At 41.0% G+C, this 15,249-nt stretch overlaps 1 protein-coding gene across 3 annotated transcripts in view; it reads left to right on the top strand.

Annotated features, from left to right (window-relative positions):
• Window positions 1-15,249, top strand: part of SGCZ (sarcoglycan zeta) — a 1,566,603-nt gene that overhangs the window by 1,456,816 nt on the left and 94,538 nt on the right. For all 3 annotated transcript variants that reach the window (XM_075347076.1, XM_075347075.1, XM_075347074.1), the window contains one exon: window positions 11,849-11,971. In XM_075347076.1, coding sequence (XP_075203191.1) covers window positions 11,849-11,971 — 123 coding nt within the window. The remainder of the gene's footprint in view (window positions 1-11,848; window positions 11,972-15,249) is intronic.

Genomic DNA, 15,249 nt, shown 5'->3' with positions numbered 1-15,249 from the left:
TTGGCGCTCTAGGTCAAAATGCAATTAGATTATAGAGATCGCAGCAAACCAAGCCAAGAACACCCTTGTCACTAATGTGTCACAAACTGTAGGTTAAACTATTAAATAATAAGAATGGCTTGTGCAGTTATCTCAATAAGATCACTAATAAAAGTATCACCAAAAATTAGCTATATAAGTTATACAACTCAGCATAGGGTAAACAGTCATTGAACCATAATAGATATATAAGTAATATAAAAAAGAATAAATAAGGTATTTTGACGCCAATAAAATGTATATAAAAAACGTGTTTAGGAACACAGGTGGCATTACTTGCGCATATAGGTGATGGACTTTGTTAGTTTCTTGTTTATTTCCATCAACCATACTAGGGAGCCTATGAGTAAGGTGGATCTTTCCACCGAAACACGTCAGGCATTGCGGAGAGGGGATTTTTCCTCCATTATGTTATGTTTTTATTTGTGTGTTAGCACAATAAAGCATTTTTCACTACTTAGGTAAAAGATTTTTTTCCTTTTCTCATTGCATAGTGCGGAGACTGGCGTGTGTGCGGGTAATTGGATGGTGTGCAAATCTTTCCCGCTATGCAGGGCACATGTGTACGCTCCTAATGTGATGTCGCACCCGGGACGCCTAGGCCATAGGCCATAGGCATTCCCGCTGACGGCAAGATGCAGAGTGTGGCGCTTAAGGTGACGTCACTTTGTTATATTATTAGTCTCATTGTATATTTGATAGCGTGGCATGAAAAAGTTTGGACACCACTGGTAAAATGTTCTGTTATTGTGAACAGTTAATCAAGTTTAAGATGAAATTATCTCTAAATGGCAATAAGTTAAATATGAGACATTTCCTTTGTATTTTAGGCAAAACAATTATATTCAACTTTTACTTTTTAACATTAACAAAAAAAGGAAAATTGTCCGATCCAAAATTTTGGCAACCCTGCATGGTTAGTACCTAGTAGTACTCCCTTTAGCTAGCATCACAGGTTGTGAACGCTTTTTGTAGCCAGCCAAGAGTCTTTCAATTCTTGTTTGAGGGTTTTTCATCCATTTTCATCCATTTTTAGTTGGAAAAGTCTTCCAGTTCAGTGAGATTCCTGGCTCGTCTTGCATTCACTGCTCTTTTGCGGTCTTGCCACAAATTTTCACGGATGTTCAGATTAGGGGACTATGAAGTTCCCTGTAAAACCTTCAGCTTATGCCCTTTCTGGATGTTTATTGTTGATTTTGACGCATTTTTAGGATCATTATCCATTTTTAGAAGCCATCATCTTTTTAACTTCAGCTTTTTACACGCCCCTGATTGGTTGCAGAATACTGTACACACCCTCCACCCTCTGTGTCTGCATCTGTGATTAGTTGCAGACCAGTTTGCTGTATGGAAGTGTAAAAATAAATAAATAATATGAAAAAATGGCTTGGGCTCCTGCCATATTTTTGAAAACTAGAGTGGAAAAACTACACAACTACAGGCTCCCAATGGTCTGCTTTACTGTGACTGAGTATCAAAAATAGAGGGGATCAAATACCATTTTTTAAAATATTTAGATTATTAATAATAATAATAATAATAAAAAATGGCCTGAGTTTCCGCCTCCTTTTTGATAGCTAACCAAGGTAAATCTCATCGATGGGGGCTGGGAAGAGCCATCATCATTCCTCCAACTGGTTATTGGTTTCCAAATATGCCTTCTCCAGTGTTGCACCAGAAATGATCTATCCCTGCGTACAGTATGTGTCGAGGTGTATACTCCCAAATATCTGCTGATTGTCAGTTAAACTCTCACCTAGTCAATGTGCTGGTTGTGCAGTTGCTACTGTACCACCTTAAGGAGTCAACTGTATTTTGAGAATTGGTGGCATGGATGTAGCCGCACTGATGGAAGCCTAGATGCCATTATTTTTCCATTACAGGGGCGAACTCTCTGTGCCATCATGTACAGGAAAATGTAGATAACTCTTTTGACTAGTCTTCAAGTCCCAAAGTGCACTGCACCACAGCAGCCACTATGTGCGTGAACAATGCATGACTTTCACGCCCAACCGACTTTTCCTTGCCAGATATGGACAAATCACTTGGACATTACTAAGGCTGTGTTTTTCTATTAATAAGCTCAAAAGAGGATTAATACAGACCAAGGAGACCTCAGTGTTGTACATGCTATTTCTGGTCAATTAGAGGTTTTGAAGTATTGTAGTTAAAAAAAAAATCATGCCTATAAAACAAATTTTGGGGGAAATTTCAGCACAGCTGTCAAATTTGAATTTCATGTTATTAGCTAATCTTGGGTTAACACTTAATCCTTCACTATTAAAAATGTGGCCATAGTATGTGTATCAAATTGTATGAGATCATCAAGTCATCCTTTATTGTGCATTTAATGTTCAATAAAATACATATTATCAACTTTTCTTCTATTTATATCACATATTTAATTTTCCCCATTGTTGGGATTACTCTATTAATTTTTGATATCCATATATATGTTGTATTCCTAGAAATACATCTATGTCACATATTTGCAGTATTGTAATACAGGAAAAATATACAGTATATCACAAAAATGAGTACACCACTCACATTTTTGTAAAAAAAATTATGTCTATTCATAAGACAATACTGAAGATATAGAAACAAATGGGGACGGCACCACCTTGAATAAATAGATTATGGAAGTGTGCTCCAACCCATAAATAGAACATAGAACACAACACATGGGAAAGAGTGGGCACAACTACACCAAACATGTACTGGAAAATCCAGAATAATGGAATGAAGCAAGAGGAGTCCCTTGTTGCATGCAAAAAGTGTGAAAAGGTTTATTAATAACACAGAGAAATATTATTAAGAACACTTAAGACTGGGAAAGATCAAAGGGATGATCCACCCATGAACAGTTTAGCACATCACCATTGAAACCTCATGGAATAATGCAGATGGAATAAATCACATAGGCTCAAAAATAACAGTACCAGAGAACAGTATACAGCAATACAGAGTCACCAAATGTAGGACTAACATAAATATGGTACAGATGAGAGAGAGCCAATACAATACCAGATGAGTAAATAATGAGAGAGGAAGTGTGGGTGCGCCTGCCCCACGTGTTCCGCCACCATGTGTATATATAAATTGAAATATTTAATAGGGGTGCTTGCAATCCATATCAAAGACATTTCAGTCTCATAGACCTTCATCAGTATAGATTGCCACCAGAACCAGGATCAAGTGAGATGTAATGGTGGACACTGCACTTCAGCAATGCATCTCACTTTATTCTGTTCCTCGGGGAGTGCTATACTGATGAAGGTCTATGAGTCTGCAATGTCTTTATTTTATCAAGTTCAAGCACTCCAATCATATAGTTCAATTTATTTAATTATATTTTGGGTGCCAAATTTTATTGAAGTTGTATTACAGTTTCGGATCCCACTTGTGCACCACCCCCTACACAAGTGACACATTTTCTCCATAATTATGTACTCTTAAAAATTCAACACAAGCCCAATAATGTCAAAACTGGTGGCAACAAAAGTGAGCGCACCCCTAAATGAAAATTTCCATTTATCTTCCCCAGTGTCATGTGACTCATTAGTGTTACAAAGTCTCAGGTATGACTGGGTAGCAGATGGATTAAATTTTGTGACACACGGGCCACTGGCAGTTCAACATGGCACCTCATGGCAAAGAATTTTCTGAAGATCTGAAAAAAATAATTGTTGGTCTATATAAAGATGGCTTAGGCTACAAGATATCATCTCACATCCTGGAACTAAGCTGCAGCACAGTGGCTAAGATTATACATTGCAATACCAAGCTAGGATACCTAAAGTAGATATTTGCATCAAACCTCAGTTTAATAACACAGTTTTCACTCAGAACAGACGGCACCATGGTCTACCAAAGAAGATAAGTGCATGTGGTAAGTGTCAGATCCAGAGGTCATCTTTTCAAAATAGACATATGAGAGCTGCCAACAATGCTACAGAAATTTAAGTAGTGTGGGGGTCAGCCTGTCAGTGCTTAGACCATACATATTGTACTGCATCAAATTGGTCTCCATGGCTGTCCATGGCCAGAATTAAGCCTCTTCTAAAGATGATGAACAAGAATGCTCACAGTTTTCTGAAGACAAGCAGACCGAGGACCTGGATTACTGGAACCATGTCTTGTGGTCTGATGAGACCAATTTAAACATTTTTGGTTCAAATGGTGTCAAGCATGTGTGGCAGCAACAAGATGAAGAGTAGAAAGTCAAGTGTCTTGCCTACATAACAACAAAGAGGAGAAACAAGCATCAGCTCACCATTTTTTAAAACCCAGAAATCTCAAAAAGGTGTGCTGTATAGATAGAAAAAACAGGCCTGCTATGGATCAGCAGTTAGCCAAATAAACTCCCTGACAAAAGTTCTGTCGCTTATTCATGTTATGTAAATAAAAGCTTATAACCTGACTTGAAATTCATCCATTGGTTTTATAAATTACTCTTTTGAAAGCAGAAACCCTCCCAAATTTTGTTTAGGTTATGAAAGTAAAGTTGCTGCAAAGCTGAAATATTGATCATTTAATGAACACAGAAAGGTCAGATTTTGGCAAGACAAAAGCTTTGTCGCCTTGCTATATGATGCATTCAATCCTAGTTTACATCCTCACCTGTGATAACTAAATGATTGCTTAATTAGTGGATGTGTATAAAAAAAACCCAGCACCCCAGACCATCACTTGAACTGCAACTTGACCTCTGACAACATGCCAAAAATCCACCCTGCGACCAAAGCCTTGATTATCAAAAGGCTAAAGTCCAGATCCACTGCAGAGGTGGCTGGCACCTTTAATGTGTCTCAGCGTCAAGAACAAAGAATTTAAAAAAGATTTGAAGAGACTGGAGATGTTTTTGACAAGCCCAGGTGTGGCAGACCCTGCAAGACAACTGCTCAGAAGGAACGTTTGTTGGTTAGGAAATCTAAAGCCAGCCCCTCTTCCACTGCAGCAGAGCTCCAACAGGCCTGGTCATCTCAAGTCCCTGTGCCAACTAGAACATTTTGTAGGATTCTGTCTCGAAATGGCCTCCATGGTCGAATCAGTGCCCAGAAGCCAGCACTAAACAAAAGGCAATTAAAAGTCCCACAGCCTGCTAAACAGATGGACGCTGGAAAAGTGGCAGAAGGTGGATTTCTCTGATGAATCTTAGTTAAATTACACCACAGCCACTGGAAATACCACAGGAAACCTACTAGAGCCCGTAAGGATGCAAAATACACCCAGAAATCAGTTAAGTTTGGTGGTGGAAAGATCATGGTCTGGGGTTAAATTCAGTATGGGGGTGTGCAAAACATTTGCAAGGTGGAAGGCAATATCAATAGCCTAAAATATCAAGAAGTATTAGCTATCTCTTACATTTACAATCATAAAAGGAGTCAAATTCTGCAGCAGGATGGTGCTCCATCTCATACATCCATCTCTACAACAAAGTTCCTCCTGGCAAAGAAGATCAAGGTGCTCAAAAACTGGCCAGCCCAGTCACCAGACATGAACATCATTGAGCATGTTTGGGGTAGGATGAAAGAAGAAGCTTGGAAGACAAAACCAAAGAATCCAGATGAACTCTGGGAGGCATGTAAGACTGCATTGTTTGCTATTCCTGATGACTTCATCAATAATTTGTACGAATCATTGTTGAACCGCATGGATGCAGTCCTTCAAGCTCATGGAAGTCACACAAAATATTAAATATGGCTCTAATAGCACCACAACTTCATTCACAAATGTTATGTAACGTAAAAAAGGAAAGGGGGTGGAGTTTGTCTATATATAAAGTCCAGTTTAAATCCCAGACTAAGAGAAGATGTCCAAGAGGAAAATGAAGAGGTGGAGTCTCTATGGGTGGAGATACAAGGAGGGAAAACTAATAAAATCCTCATAGGGGTTTGTTATAAGCCACCAAAAATAACAGAAACCACTGAAAATGTATTATTGAAACAAATAGACAAAGCAGCAAATCACAATGAGGTGATTATTATGGGGGACTTCAACTACCCCGATATAGACTGGGAAACTGAAAGCTGCGCATCTCAGAAAGGAAACTGCCTTCTGTCAGTAACTAAGGATAATTATCTGTCCCAACTTGTGCCAGGCCCAACTAGAGGGGCAGCCCTTCTCGACTTAATTTTAAGGAACAGGCCAGATAGAATAACAGACATACAAGTGGGTGGGCACCTAGGGAATAGTGACCACAATATAATACAATTCCACTTGTCCTTCAGTAAGGTGCCTTGGAGGAGGGTTACAAAAACGATGAATTTCAGGAAAGCAAAGTTTGATCAGCTTAGAGAAGACCTTCGCCAAATTGATTGGGACAATGTCCTCAAAAATGGGAGCACAGAAAATAAGAGGGAAATTTTTAAATCGGTATTAAACACCCACTGCGAGCGAGCCATACCATACGGAAATAAAAGGGCTAGGAACAGGAGAAAACCAATGTGGCTACATTAGGATGTAAAAGGAGCAATGAATAATAAGAAAAAGGCATTTAAAAAGCCAAAACAAGAAGGGAGCAAAGAAGCATTAAAAAGATATAGAGAAAAAAATAAAATGTGTAAAAAAACAAATACATTTAGCAAAAGTAGAAACTGAGAGACTCATTGCTAAGGAAAGCAAAACAAATCCCAAACTATTCTTTAATTATATAAACAGAAAAAAGATTAAAATTGATGGTGTTGGCCCTTTAAAGAACAATGAGGGTAAAATCATAGAAAGCGATGTGGGAAAAGCAAATGTTTTAAATACTTTTTTCTCAACTGTGTTCACACAGGAAAAGCATATGCCACGGGAAATGCAGAGTGATCATGTAAATGCCCCATTAAGTATGACCTGCCCAACCCAGGAAGAAGTGCAGAACCGACTTAGTAACATTAAAATTGACAAATCACCAGGCCCTGATGGCATTCACTCTCGGGTATTAAGGGAGTTAAGTAAGGTGATAGACAGGCCTCTATTCCTTATATTAAAAGACTCTATAGAAACTGGGTCTGTTCCACTGGATCGGCGGCTAGCAAATATGGTACCAATATTCAAAAAAGGGTGTAAAAGGGAACCTGGAAACTATAGGCCGGTAAGCTTAACATCTGTTGTGGGTAAAATATTTGAAGGGTTTTTAAGGGATACTATTATGGAATGTCTCAATGTTAATAATTGTTTAACTCCATATCAACATGGATTTATGAAGGATCGCTCCTGTCAAACTAACCTGATCAGCTTCTATGAGGATGTAAGCTCTCACATGGACCGAGGAGAATCATTGGATGTCATTTATCTCGACTTCGGTAAAGCATTTGACACTGTCCCACATAAAAGACTGATAAGAAAAATGAGAAAGCTTGGGCTTGGGGAAAATGTGTGTAGATGGGTAGGTAGCTGGCTTAGTGATAGAAAACAAAGAGTGGTTATTAATGGCACATACTCAGATTGGGCCAGGGTTACTAGTGGGGTGCCTGCCACAGGGGTCTGTATTGGGCCTCCTACTATTTAATATCTTTATTAATGATCTGGTGGATGGTTTACAGAGTAAAATATCAGTATTTGCAGATGATACAAAACTACGTAAGGTAGTTAACACAAAGGAGGACAGTTTGCAACTACAGATGGATTTGAGTAAATTGGAGAATTGGGCTGAGAAATGTCAAATGAGGTTTAACACAGATAAGTGTAAGGTTATGCACATGGGAAGGAGAAACAGATGCTGCGATTACTTACTAAATGGAAAACTGCTGGGGAAATCAGACATGGAAAAAGACTTAGACATATTAGTCAATAAGAAGCTAAATTAGAGTGCCCAGTGTCAGGCAGCAGCCACCAAAGCAAATAGGGTGATGGGATGCATTAGAAGAGGTCTGGGGGCACGAGATGAAAACATCATTCTTCCTCTGTACAAATCACTCGTCAGACCACACTTGGAGTACTGTGTGCAATTTTGGGCGCCGGTGCTCAAGAAAGACATCACTGAACTTGAAAGGGTTCAGAGGCGAGCTACTAAAATAATAAATGGAGTGGGTGCATTACAATACACGGAAAGGTTCTCAAAATTAGGTCTATTTACTCTAGAAAAGAGAAGACTTAGGGGAGACCTAATAAATATGTACAAATATATCAGAGGGCCATATAGAGATCTCTCCCATGATCTGTTTGTACTAAGGACTATGACAAGAACAAGGGGGCATTCTCTTCGATTGGAGGAAAGAAAATTCCTACATCAGCATAGAAGAGGGTTCTTCATGGTAAGAGCAGTGAGGCTCTGGAACTCTCTTCCTGAGGAAGTGGTGATGGCCAACTCACTGAATGAATTTAAGAGAGGAATGGATGTTTTTCTTGATAGCAAAAGTATAGAAGGTTATAAATAGTATAATCTTACAGGTAGATAGAAGAGCGACCAAGATTATTAGAGGAATGGGTGGGCTGCAATACCAAGACAGGTTATTAAACTTGGGGGTTATTTAGTTTGGAAAAACAAAGGCTTAGGGGGAATCTAATCACAATGTATAAACATATGAGGGGACAGTACAGAGACCTTTCCAAAGATCTCTTTACACCTAGGCCTGCGACTGGAACACGGGAGCATCCGCTACGTCTTGAGGAAAGAATGTTTAATCATAATGACAGACGAGGATTCTTTACTGTACGAGCAGTGAGACTATGGAACTCTCATGATATTGTAATGAGTGATTCACTACTAACATTTAAGCAGAGCCTGGACGCCTTTCTTGAAAAATTTAATATTACCAGTTATGTATATTAGATTTTATGACAGGGTGTTAATCCAGGGAACTAGTCTGATTGCCGTATGTGGAGTCAGGAAGGAATTTTTTCCCCATTGGAGCTTGTTTGACAGATTGGGGTTTTTTTTGCCTTCCTCTGGATCAATATGTTAGGCTACAGGTTGAACTAGATGGACTAAGGCGGGCTTTGCACATTACGACATCGCAAGCCGATGCTGCGATGTCGAGTGTGATAGTCCCCGCCCCCGTCGCAGGTACGATATCTTGTGATAGCTGGCGTAGCGAACATTATCGCTACGCCAGCTTCACATGCACTCACCTGCCCTGTGACTGTCGCTCTGGCCGGCGACCCACCTCCTTCCTAAGGCAGCGGGTCGTGCGGCGTCATAGCGACGCCACACGGCAGGCGGCCTATCAAAGCGGAGGGGCGGAGATTAGAAGGATGTAAACATCCCGCCCACCTCCTTCCTTCTCATTGCAGCTGGGAGGCAGGTAGGAGATGTTCCTTGCTCCTGCGGCTTTACACACAGCGATGTGTGCTGCCGCAGGAACGAAGAACTACATCGTACCTGTCTCTGCACCGGCATTATGGAAATGTCGGAGAATGCACCGATGATACCATAACGACGCTTTTGCACTCGTTAATCGTATCATCTAGGATTTACACACTACGACATCGCAAGTGACGTCGGATGTGCGTCAATTTCAATTTGACCCCACCAACATCGCACCTGCGATATCGTAGTGGGCAAAGCCGCCCTTAGAGTCTCCCTTCAACCTTAAAAACTATGAAACTATGAAAACTATGAAACTATGAAACATCTTTGTATTAGAAGTTAATTGTTTCAATTTCACATTACTTTCTGTGGGCGACAAAACTTTTGACTTGCCAAAATCTGACCTTTCTGTGTTCATTAAATGATTAATATTTCAGCTTTGCAGCAACTTCATTTTCATAACCTAAACCAAATTTGGGAGGGTTTCAGCTTTCAAAGAATAATTTATAAAACCAATGGATGAATTTAAAGTCAGGTTATAAGATTTTATTGACATAACATGGATAAGCGACAGAACTTCTGTCAGGGCCTGTAGAGAAAACCAACTGGATTTCTCTATTTGATTGTCTTGCCTACAGTAAAGCATGGTGGTGGGAGTGCCATGGTTTGGGGCTGCATGAGTGCTGCCAGCTGTGGAAAGCTACAGTTTATTGAAGGAACCATGAATGCCAACCTGCACTGTGTCGCACTGAAGCAGAGCATAATCCCATCCCTTCAGAAACTGGTCCATGGGCAGTATTCCAACATAACTACCCCAAACACACCTCCAAGATGACCATTCCCTTTGTAAAGAATTACAGGGTAAAAGTTCTAGACTGGCCAAGCATGTCTCTAGATCTAAACCCTATTGAGCAACTGTGGAGCATCCTGAAATGGAAGATGGAGTAGCACAAGGTCTTTCACATCCACCAGCCCTGTGATGTCATCATGGAGGCGTAGAAGAGGATTACAGTGCCTCCTGTGAAGCTGAAGTGGACATCGTGAATAAGAGAGTTAAGGCAGTTCTTGAAAATAATGGTGGCCACACAAAATATTGACACAAAGGGCACAATTTGGCTATTTTAACTTATAGGTGTACTCACTTTTGTTGCCAGCAGTTAAGACATTAATGGCTTTGTGTTAAGTTATTTAGAAGGCACACCAAGTTTACACTGGGATGCAAACTGTACACTGACTACTTTACATGGTATCAGAGTATCATATCTTCCGTGTTGTCCAATGTAAAGACATAACACAATATTTACAAAATTGTGAGAAGTGTACTCGTTTTTGTAATATTCCGTATCTTTGTAACGTGTCAGCCAGTGGATAGAAAAATATTCAAAATTTAGAATTTTCATACATAATACTTGTAAATATTTAACTGAAAAAAGTAACATATAGTAAGCTTTTTAGATCTGAATAGTCTTGAAAGCTTTCAATATGTTATCTTTTCAGATAGTCATGAAACAATATCAGCTACTGAGAACATACCCTATACACACCTATACTGCGCTGGGATTATATATACCACCTGAGACAACCTACTCAGTAGGCATTTCGTTATTAAACCACATAGAGATCATTGGTTTACCACAAGTGCTGACACCATTTGAGCCTTTCCTTACTAAGAACCATATGACCCACCTACTACAAGAATTGTACTCACCATTTTTTGACTCATATACATCCTACGGCTACTCATATCTTAGTGCAGGTGGAAAAGCAAATTTGTATACTTGATATCCCTACCTGTTAGTGATTCCTGCCCATCTTAGTCTGACTGACCCGAGGAAGTCCCTCTGGCCGAAACGTCGTTACTTGGCGGACTTTTTGTTTTTGTACAGCACATTTTCACTTTTGCACATTAAATAAAAGAAAAGGATTCGAAATCAACTACCTGTGTCCATTATACCTTTATTTTTGGGAAATATACAGTGTGCCAGAGTTATTCTTCTCTATTGTCACATGTAAAGATATAACACAATATTTACAAAAATGTGAGAGGTGTACTCACTTTGTAATATTCCGTATCTTTGTAACGTGTCAGCCAGTGGATAGAAACATTTTCAAAATTTAAAATTTTCATACATAATACTTTTAAATATTTAACTGATAAAAAAATTAACATATAGCAAGCTTTTAAGATTTGAATAGTCTTGAGAGCTTGCATTATTTTATCTTTTCGGATAGTCATGAAACAATATCAGCTACTGAGAACTATTCACTTTGACATATTTAATAGTCTAATAATGTGATTTACAATTTCCAATGAATTCTTTTTTATGAACCTTAAAACTTTAGAGGAAACATATGGTAAATAGTAAATACTAAAAGTCAAACTTGCTATATGGTGGTTTTTTTAAATGACATTTAGATAGTATATATATATATTGTTCAGGAAAAGTCATGCCTTGCAAAATAATGTTAAGTGCACTCCATCTATCAAGTTAGCACTTTGACAGTCCTTTAGTAAATTCACGATGATACATTTTTTTCTTTAAATACAATTTTATTCTCTTTGCAATGCAGGTGCAGATGCTGTGGAAGCACAGTGTAAAAGATTTGAAGTAAAGTCAAATGAGGACGGGAAGATGCTGTTCTCAGCTGATGAAGAGGAAATCACAATTGGTGCTGACAGACTCAGAGTCACAGGTGACGTTTTGCAAACAAACATCAGATTTAGAGTAAGATTTTTTAAAGTCAGTTGATATTTAGTCACCTTCTGTGTCAACAGATTGGAATGGTTGAAGTATAGATAGTAAATTTCAAACAAAGAAAAAAGGGACTAGGGAAATATCTACTGAAATACAGAAAATGTGTCAATGGAGGACAGTGCAAATACAGTGCCTACAAGTAGTATTCAACCCCCTGCAGATTTAGCAGGTTTACACATTCGGAATTAACTTGGCATTGTGACATTTGGACTGTAGATCAGCCTGGAAGTGTGAAATGCACTGCAACAAAAAAGAATGTTATTTCTATTTTTTTTTTTAAATTGTGAAACGTTTATTCAGAGGGTCATTTATTATTCAACCCCTCAAACCACCAGAATTCTGTTTGGTTCCCCTAAAGTATTAAGAAGTATTTCAGGCACAAAGAACAATGAGCTTCACATGTTTGGATTAATTATCTCTTTTTCCAGCCTTTTCTGACTAATTAAGACCCTCCCCAAACTTGTGAACAGCACTCATACTTGGTCAACATGGGAAAGACAAAGGAGCATTCCAAGGCCATCAGAGACAAGATCTTGGAGGGTCATAAGGCTGGCAAGGGGTACAAAACCCTTTCCAAGGAGTTGGGCCTACCTGTCTCCACTGTTGGGAGCATCATCCGGAAGTGGAAGGCTTATGGAACTACTGTTAGCCTTCCACGGCCTGGACAGCCTTTGAAAGTTTCCACCCGTGCCGAGGCCAGGCTTGTCCGAAGAGTCAAGGCTAACCCAAGGACAACAAGGAAGGAGCTCCGGGAAGATCTCATGGCAGTGGGGACATTGGTTTCCGTCAATACCATAAGTACCGTACTCCACCTCAATGGTCTCCGTTCCAGACGAGCCCGTAAGGTACCTTTACTTTCAAAGCGTCATGTCAAGGCTCGTCTACAGTTTGCTCATGATCACTTGGAGGACTCTGAGACAGACTAGTTCAAGGTTCTCTGGTCTGATGAGACCAAGATCGAGATCTCTGGTGCCAACCACACACGTGACATTTGGAGACTGGATGGCACTGCATACGACCCCAAGAATACCATCCCTACAGTCAAGCATGGTGGTGGCAGCATCATGCTGTGGGGATGTTTCTCAGCCAAGGGGCCTGGCCATCTGGTCCGCATCCATGGGAAAATGGATAGCACGGCCTACCTGGAGATTTTGGCCAAGAACCTCCGCTCCTCCATCAAGGATCTTAAGATGGGTCGTCATTTCATCTTCCAACAAGACAACAACCCAAAGCACACAGCCAAGAAAACCAAGGCCTGGTTCAAGAGGGAAAAAATCAAGGTGTTGCAGTGGCCTAGTCAGTCTCCTGACCTTAACCCAATTGAAAACTTGTGGAAGGAGCTCAAGATTAAAGTCCACATGAGACACCCAAAGAACCTAGATAACTTGGAGAAGATCTGCATGGAGGAGTGGGCCAAGATAACTCCAGAGACCTGTGCCGGCCTGATCAGGTCTTATAAAAGACGATTATTAGCTGTAATTGCAAACAAGGGTTGTTCCACAAAATATTAAACCTAGGGGTTGAATAATAATTGACCCACACTTTTATGTTGAAAATTTATTAAAATTTAACTGAGCAACATAACTTGTTGGTTTGTAAGATTTATGCATCTGTTAATAAATCCTGCTCTTGTTTGAAGTTTGCAGGCTCTAACTTATTTGCATCTTATCAAACCTGCTAAATCTGCAGGGGGTTGAATACTACTTGTAGGCACTGTATATATATATATGTAGATATATATATATATACAGTGCCTACAAGAAATTTAAAAAGACATAAGTACCCCCCCCACCTCCCCGTGAAAAGTATTTAACAGCACCTACTTGGACTTTCCTAAATTGTATTTAGTAGATGCCAAATTGTATAAAAAACTCACTGTATAAGACTACCCCGCTCCAAAGTCCCACCCTGCCTTTGCCTACTTTCGGGGGAGGCCTTACATTGGAAAAAAAAAACAATTTTCAACAACATCCCCTGCAGCCTCCCCATTGTTTCACAGTCCGGCATCCACCCCATCCTCCCCCCTGCAGCCTCCCCATTGTTTCACAGTCCGGCATCCACCCCATCCTCCCCCCTGCAGCCTCCCCATTGTTTCACAGTCCGGCATCCACCCCATCCTCCCCCCTGCAGCCTCCCCATTGTTTCACAGTCCGGCATCCACCCCATCCTCCCCCCTGCAGCCTCCCCATTGTTTCACAGTCCGGCATCCACCCCATCCTCCCCCCTGCAGCCTCCCCATTGTTTCACAGTCCGGCATCCACCCCATCCTCCCCCTGCAGCCTCCCCATACAGTGGTTCTGCCCCCCACTCTGCCACCACACACACTGACACATACGGTACCGGTAGAGCCCCACACGGCACCCACACACATATCGTACCGGTACCGTACACACACACACACTGACACATACAGCCCCATACGGCACCCATACACATACCGTACACATACCGTACACACACACACACACACACAGAGAGAGAGTCTCGGAACTTACCGTTACTTTCCTTCTGTTTCGATCTCCTCTGCGGTGCCGGGCTGACGATTCAGATGCCGGGGACGCTGGACCAATCGGAGCGAGCCTGCAGGCGGTGACGTCGCGGCTGATTCGGCCAATCAGCTGCGAGCCGGCTGACTGGCCAATCACAGCTCGAGCTGATGGCCAGCAGGGAGCCTGTGACGAACAGGCTGATCGGCCAATCAGCATCGAGCAGGAAGAGCGTTGATGGAGCGAGGGAACAGTGGCAGCGGTAAGTTCCTGTACTTTCCCCAGGGACCCCACCCATATGCGGCCATACTGTCCCCAGTGACCCCACTCATATGCGGCCTTACATTCCCCGGGCCCCCCCGCTACCCTGCCTTACAATCGGGGGGTGCCCTACATTGGCGGACCCCCCCGAAACCCCCACCCTGCCTTACTTTCGGGGGGTCCTACTTTCGGGGAAACACGGTATGATATATGTGTATATCCGGCGTATAAGACGACCCCCCACTGTAGCCATTATTTTAAGGGGGTAAAAAGTCGTCTTATACGCCAGTATATATGGTAATTTCAAAATCCAAAGATAAACAGCCACAAACATTTTGGTCTTTAGACCTTCATCAGTGTGTGCTGTGCTTTATCTCAGTGTCTGCTTTTCCAGCGGTGGAAATCGCGGTCTGCAGTAATAGCAGTCGTCCATTCTGTAGTTTGATAACATAAAGCACAGCACACACTG

The sequence above is a fragment of the Anomaloglossus baeobatrachus genome, chromosome 1, assembly GCF_048569485.1.
Source record: "Anomaloglossus baeobatrachus isolate aAnoBae1 chromosome 1, aAnoBae1.hap1, whole genome shotgun sequence".
NCBI classification, from domain to species: Eukaryota; Metazoa; Chordata; class Amphibia; order Anura; family Aromobatidae; genus Anomaloglossus; species Anomaloglossus baeobatrachus.
Note: the sequence above shows the minus strand (reverse complement) of the source record. Positions and strands in the feature narration are given on the sequence as shown.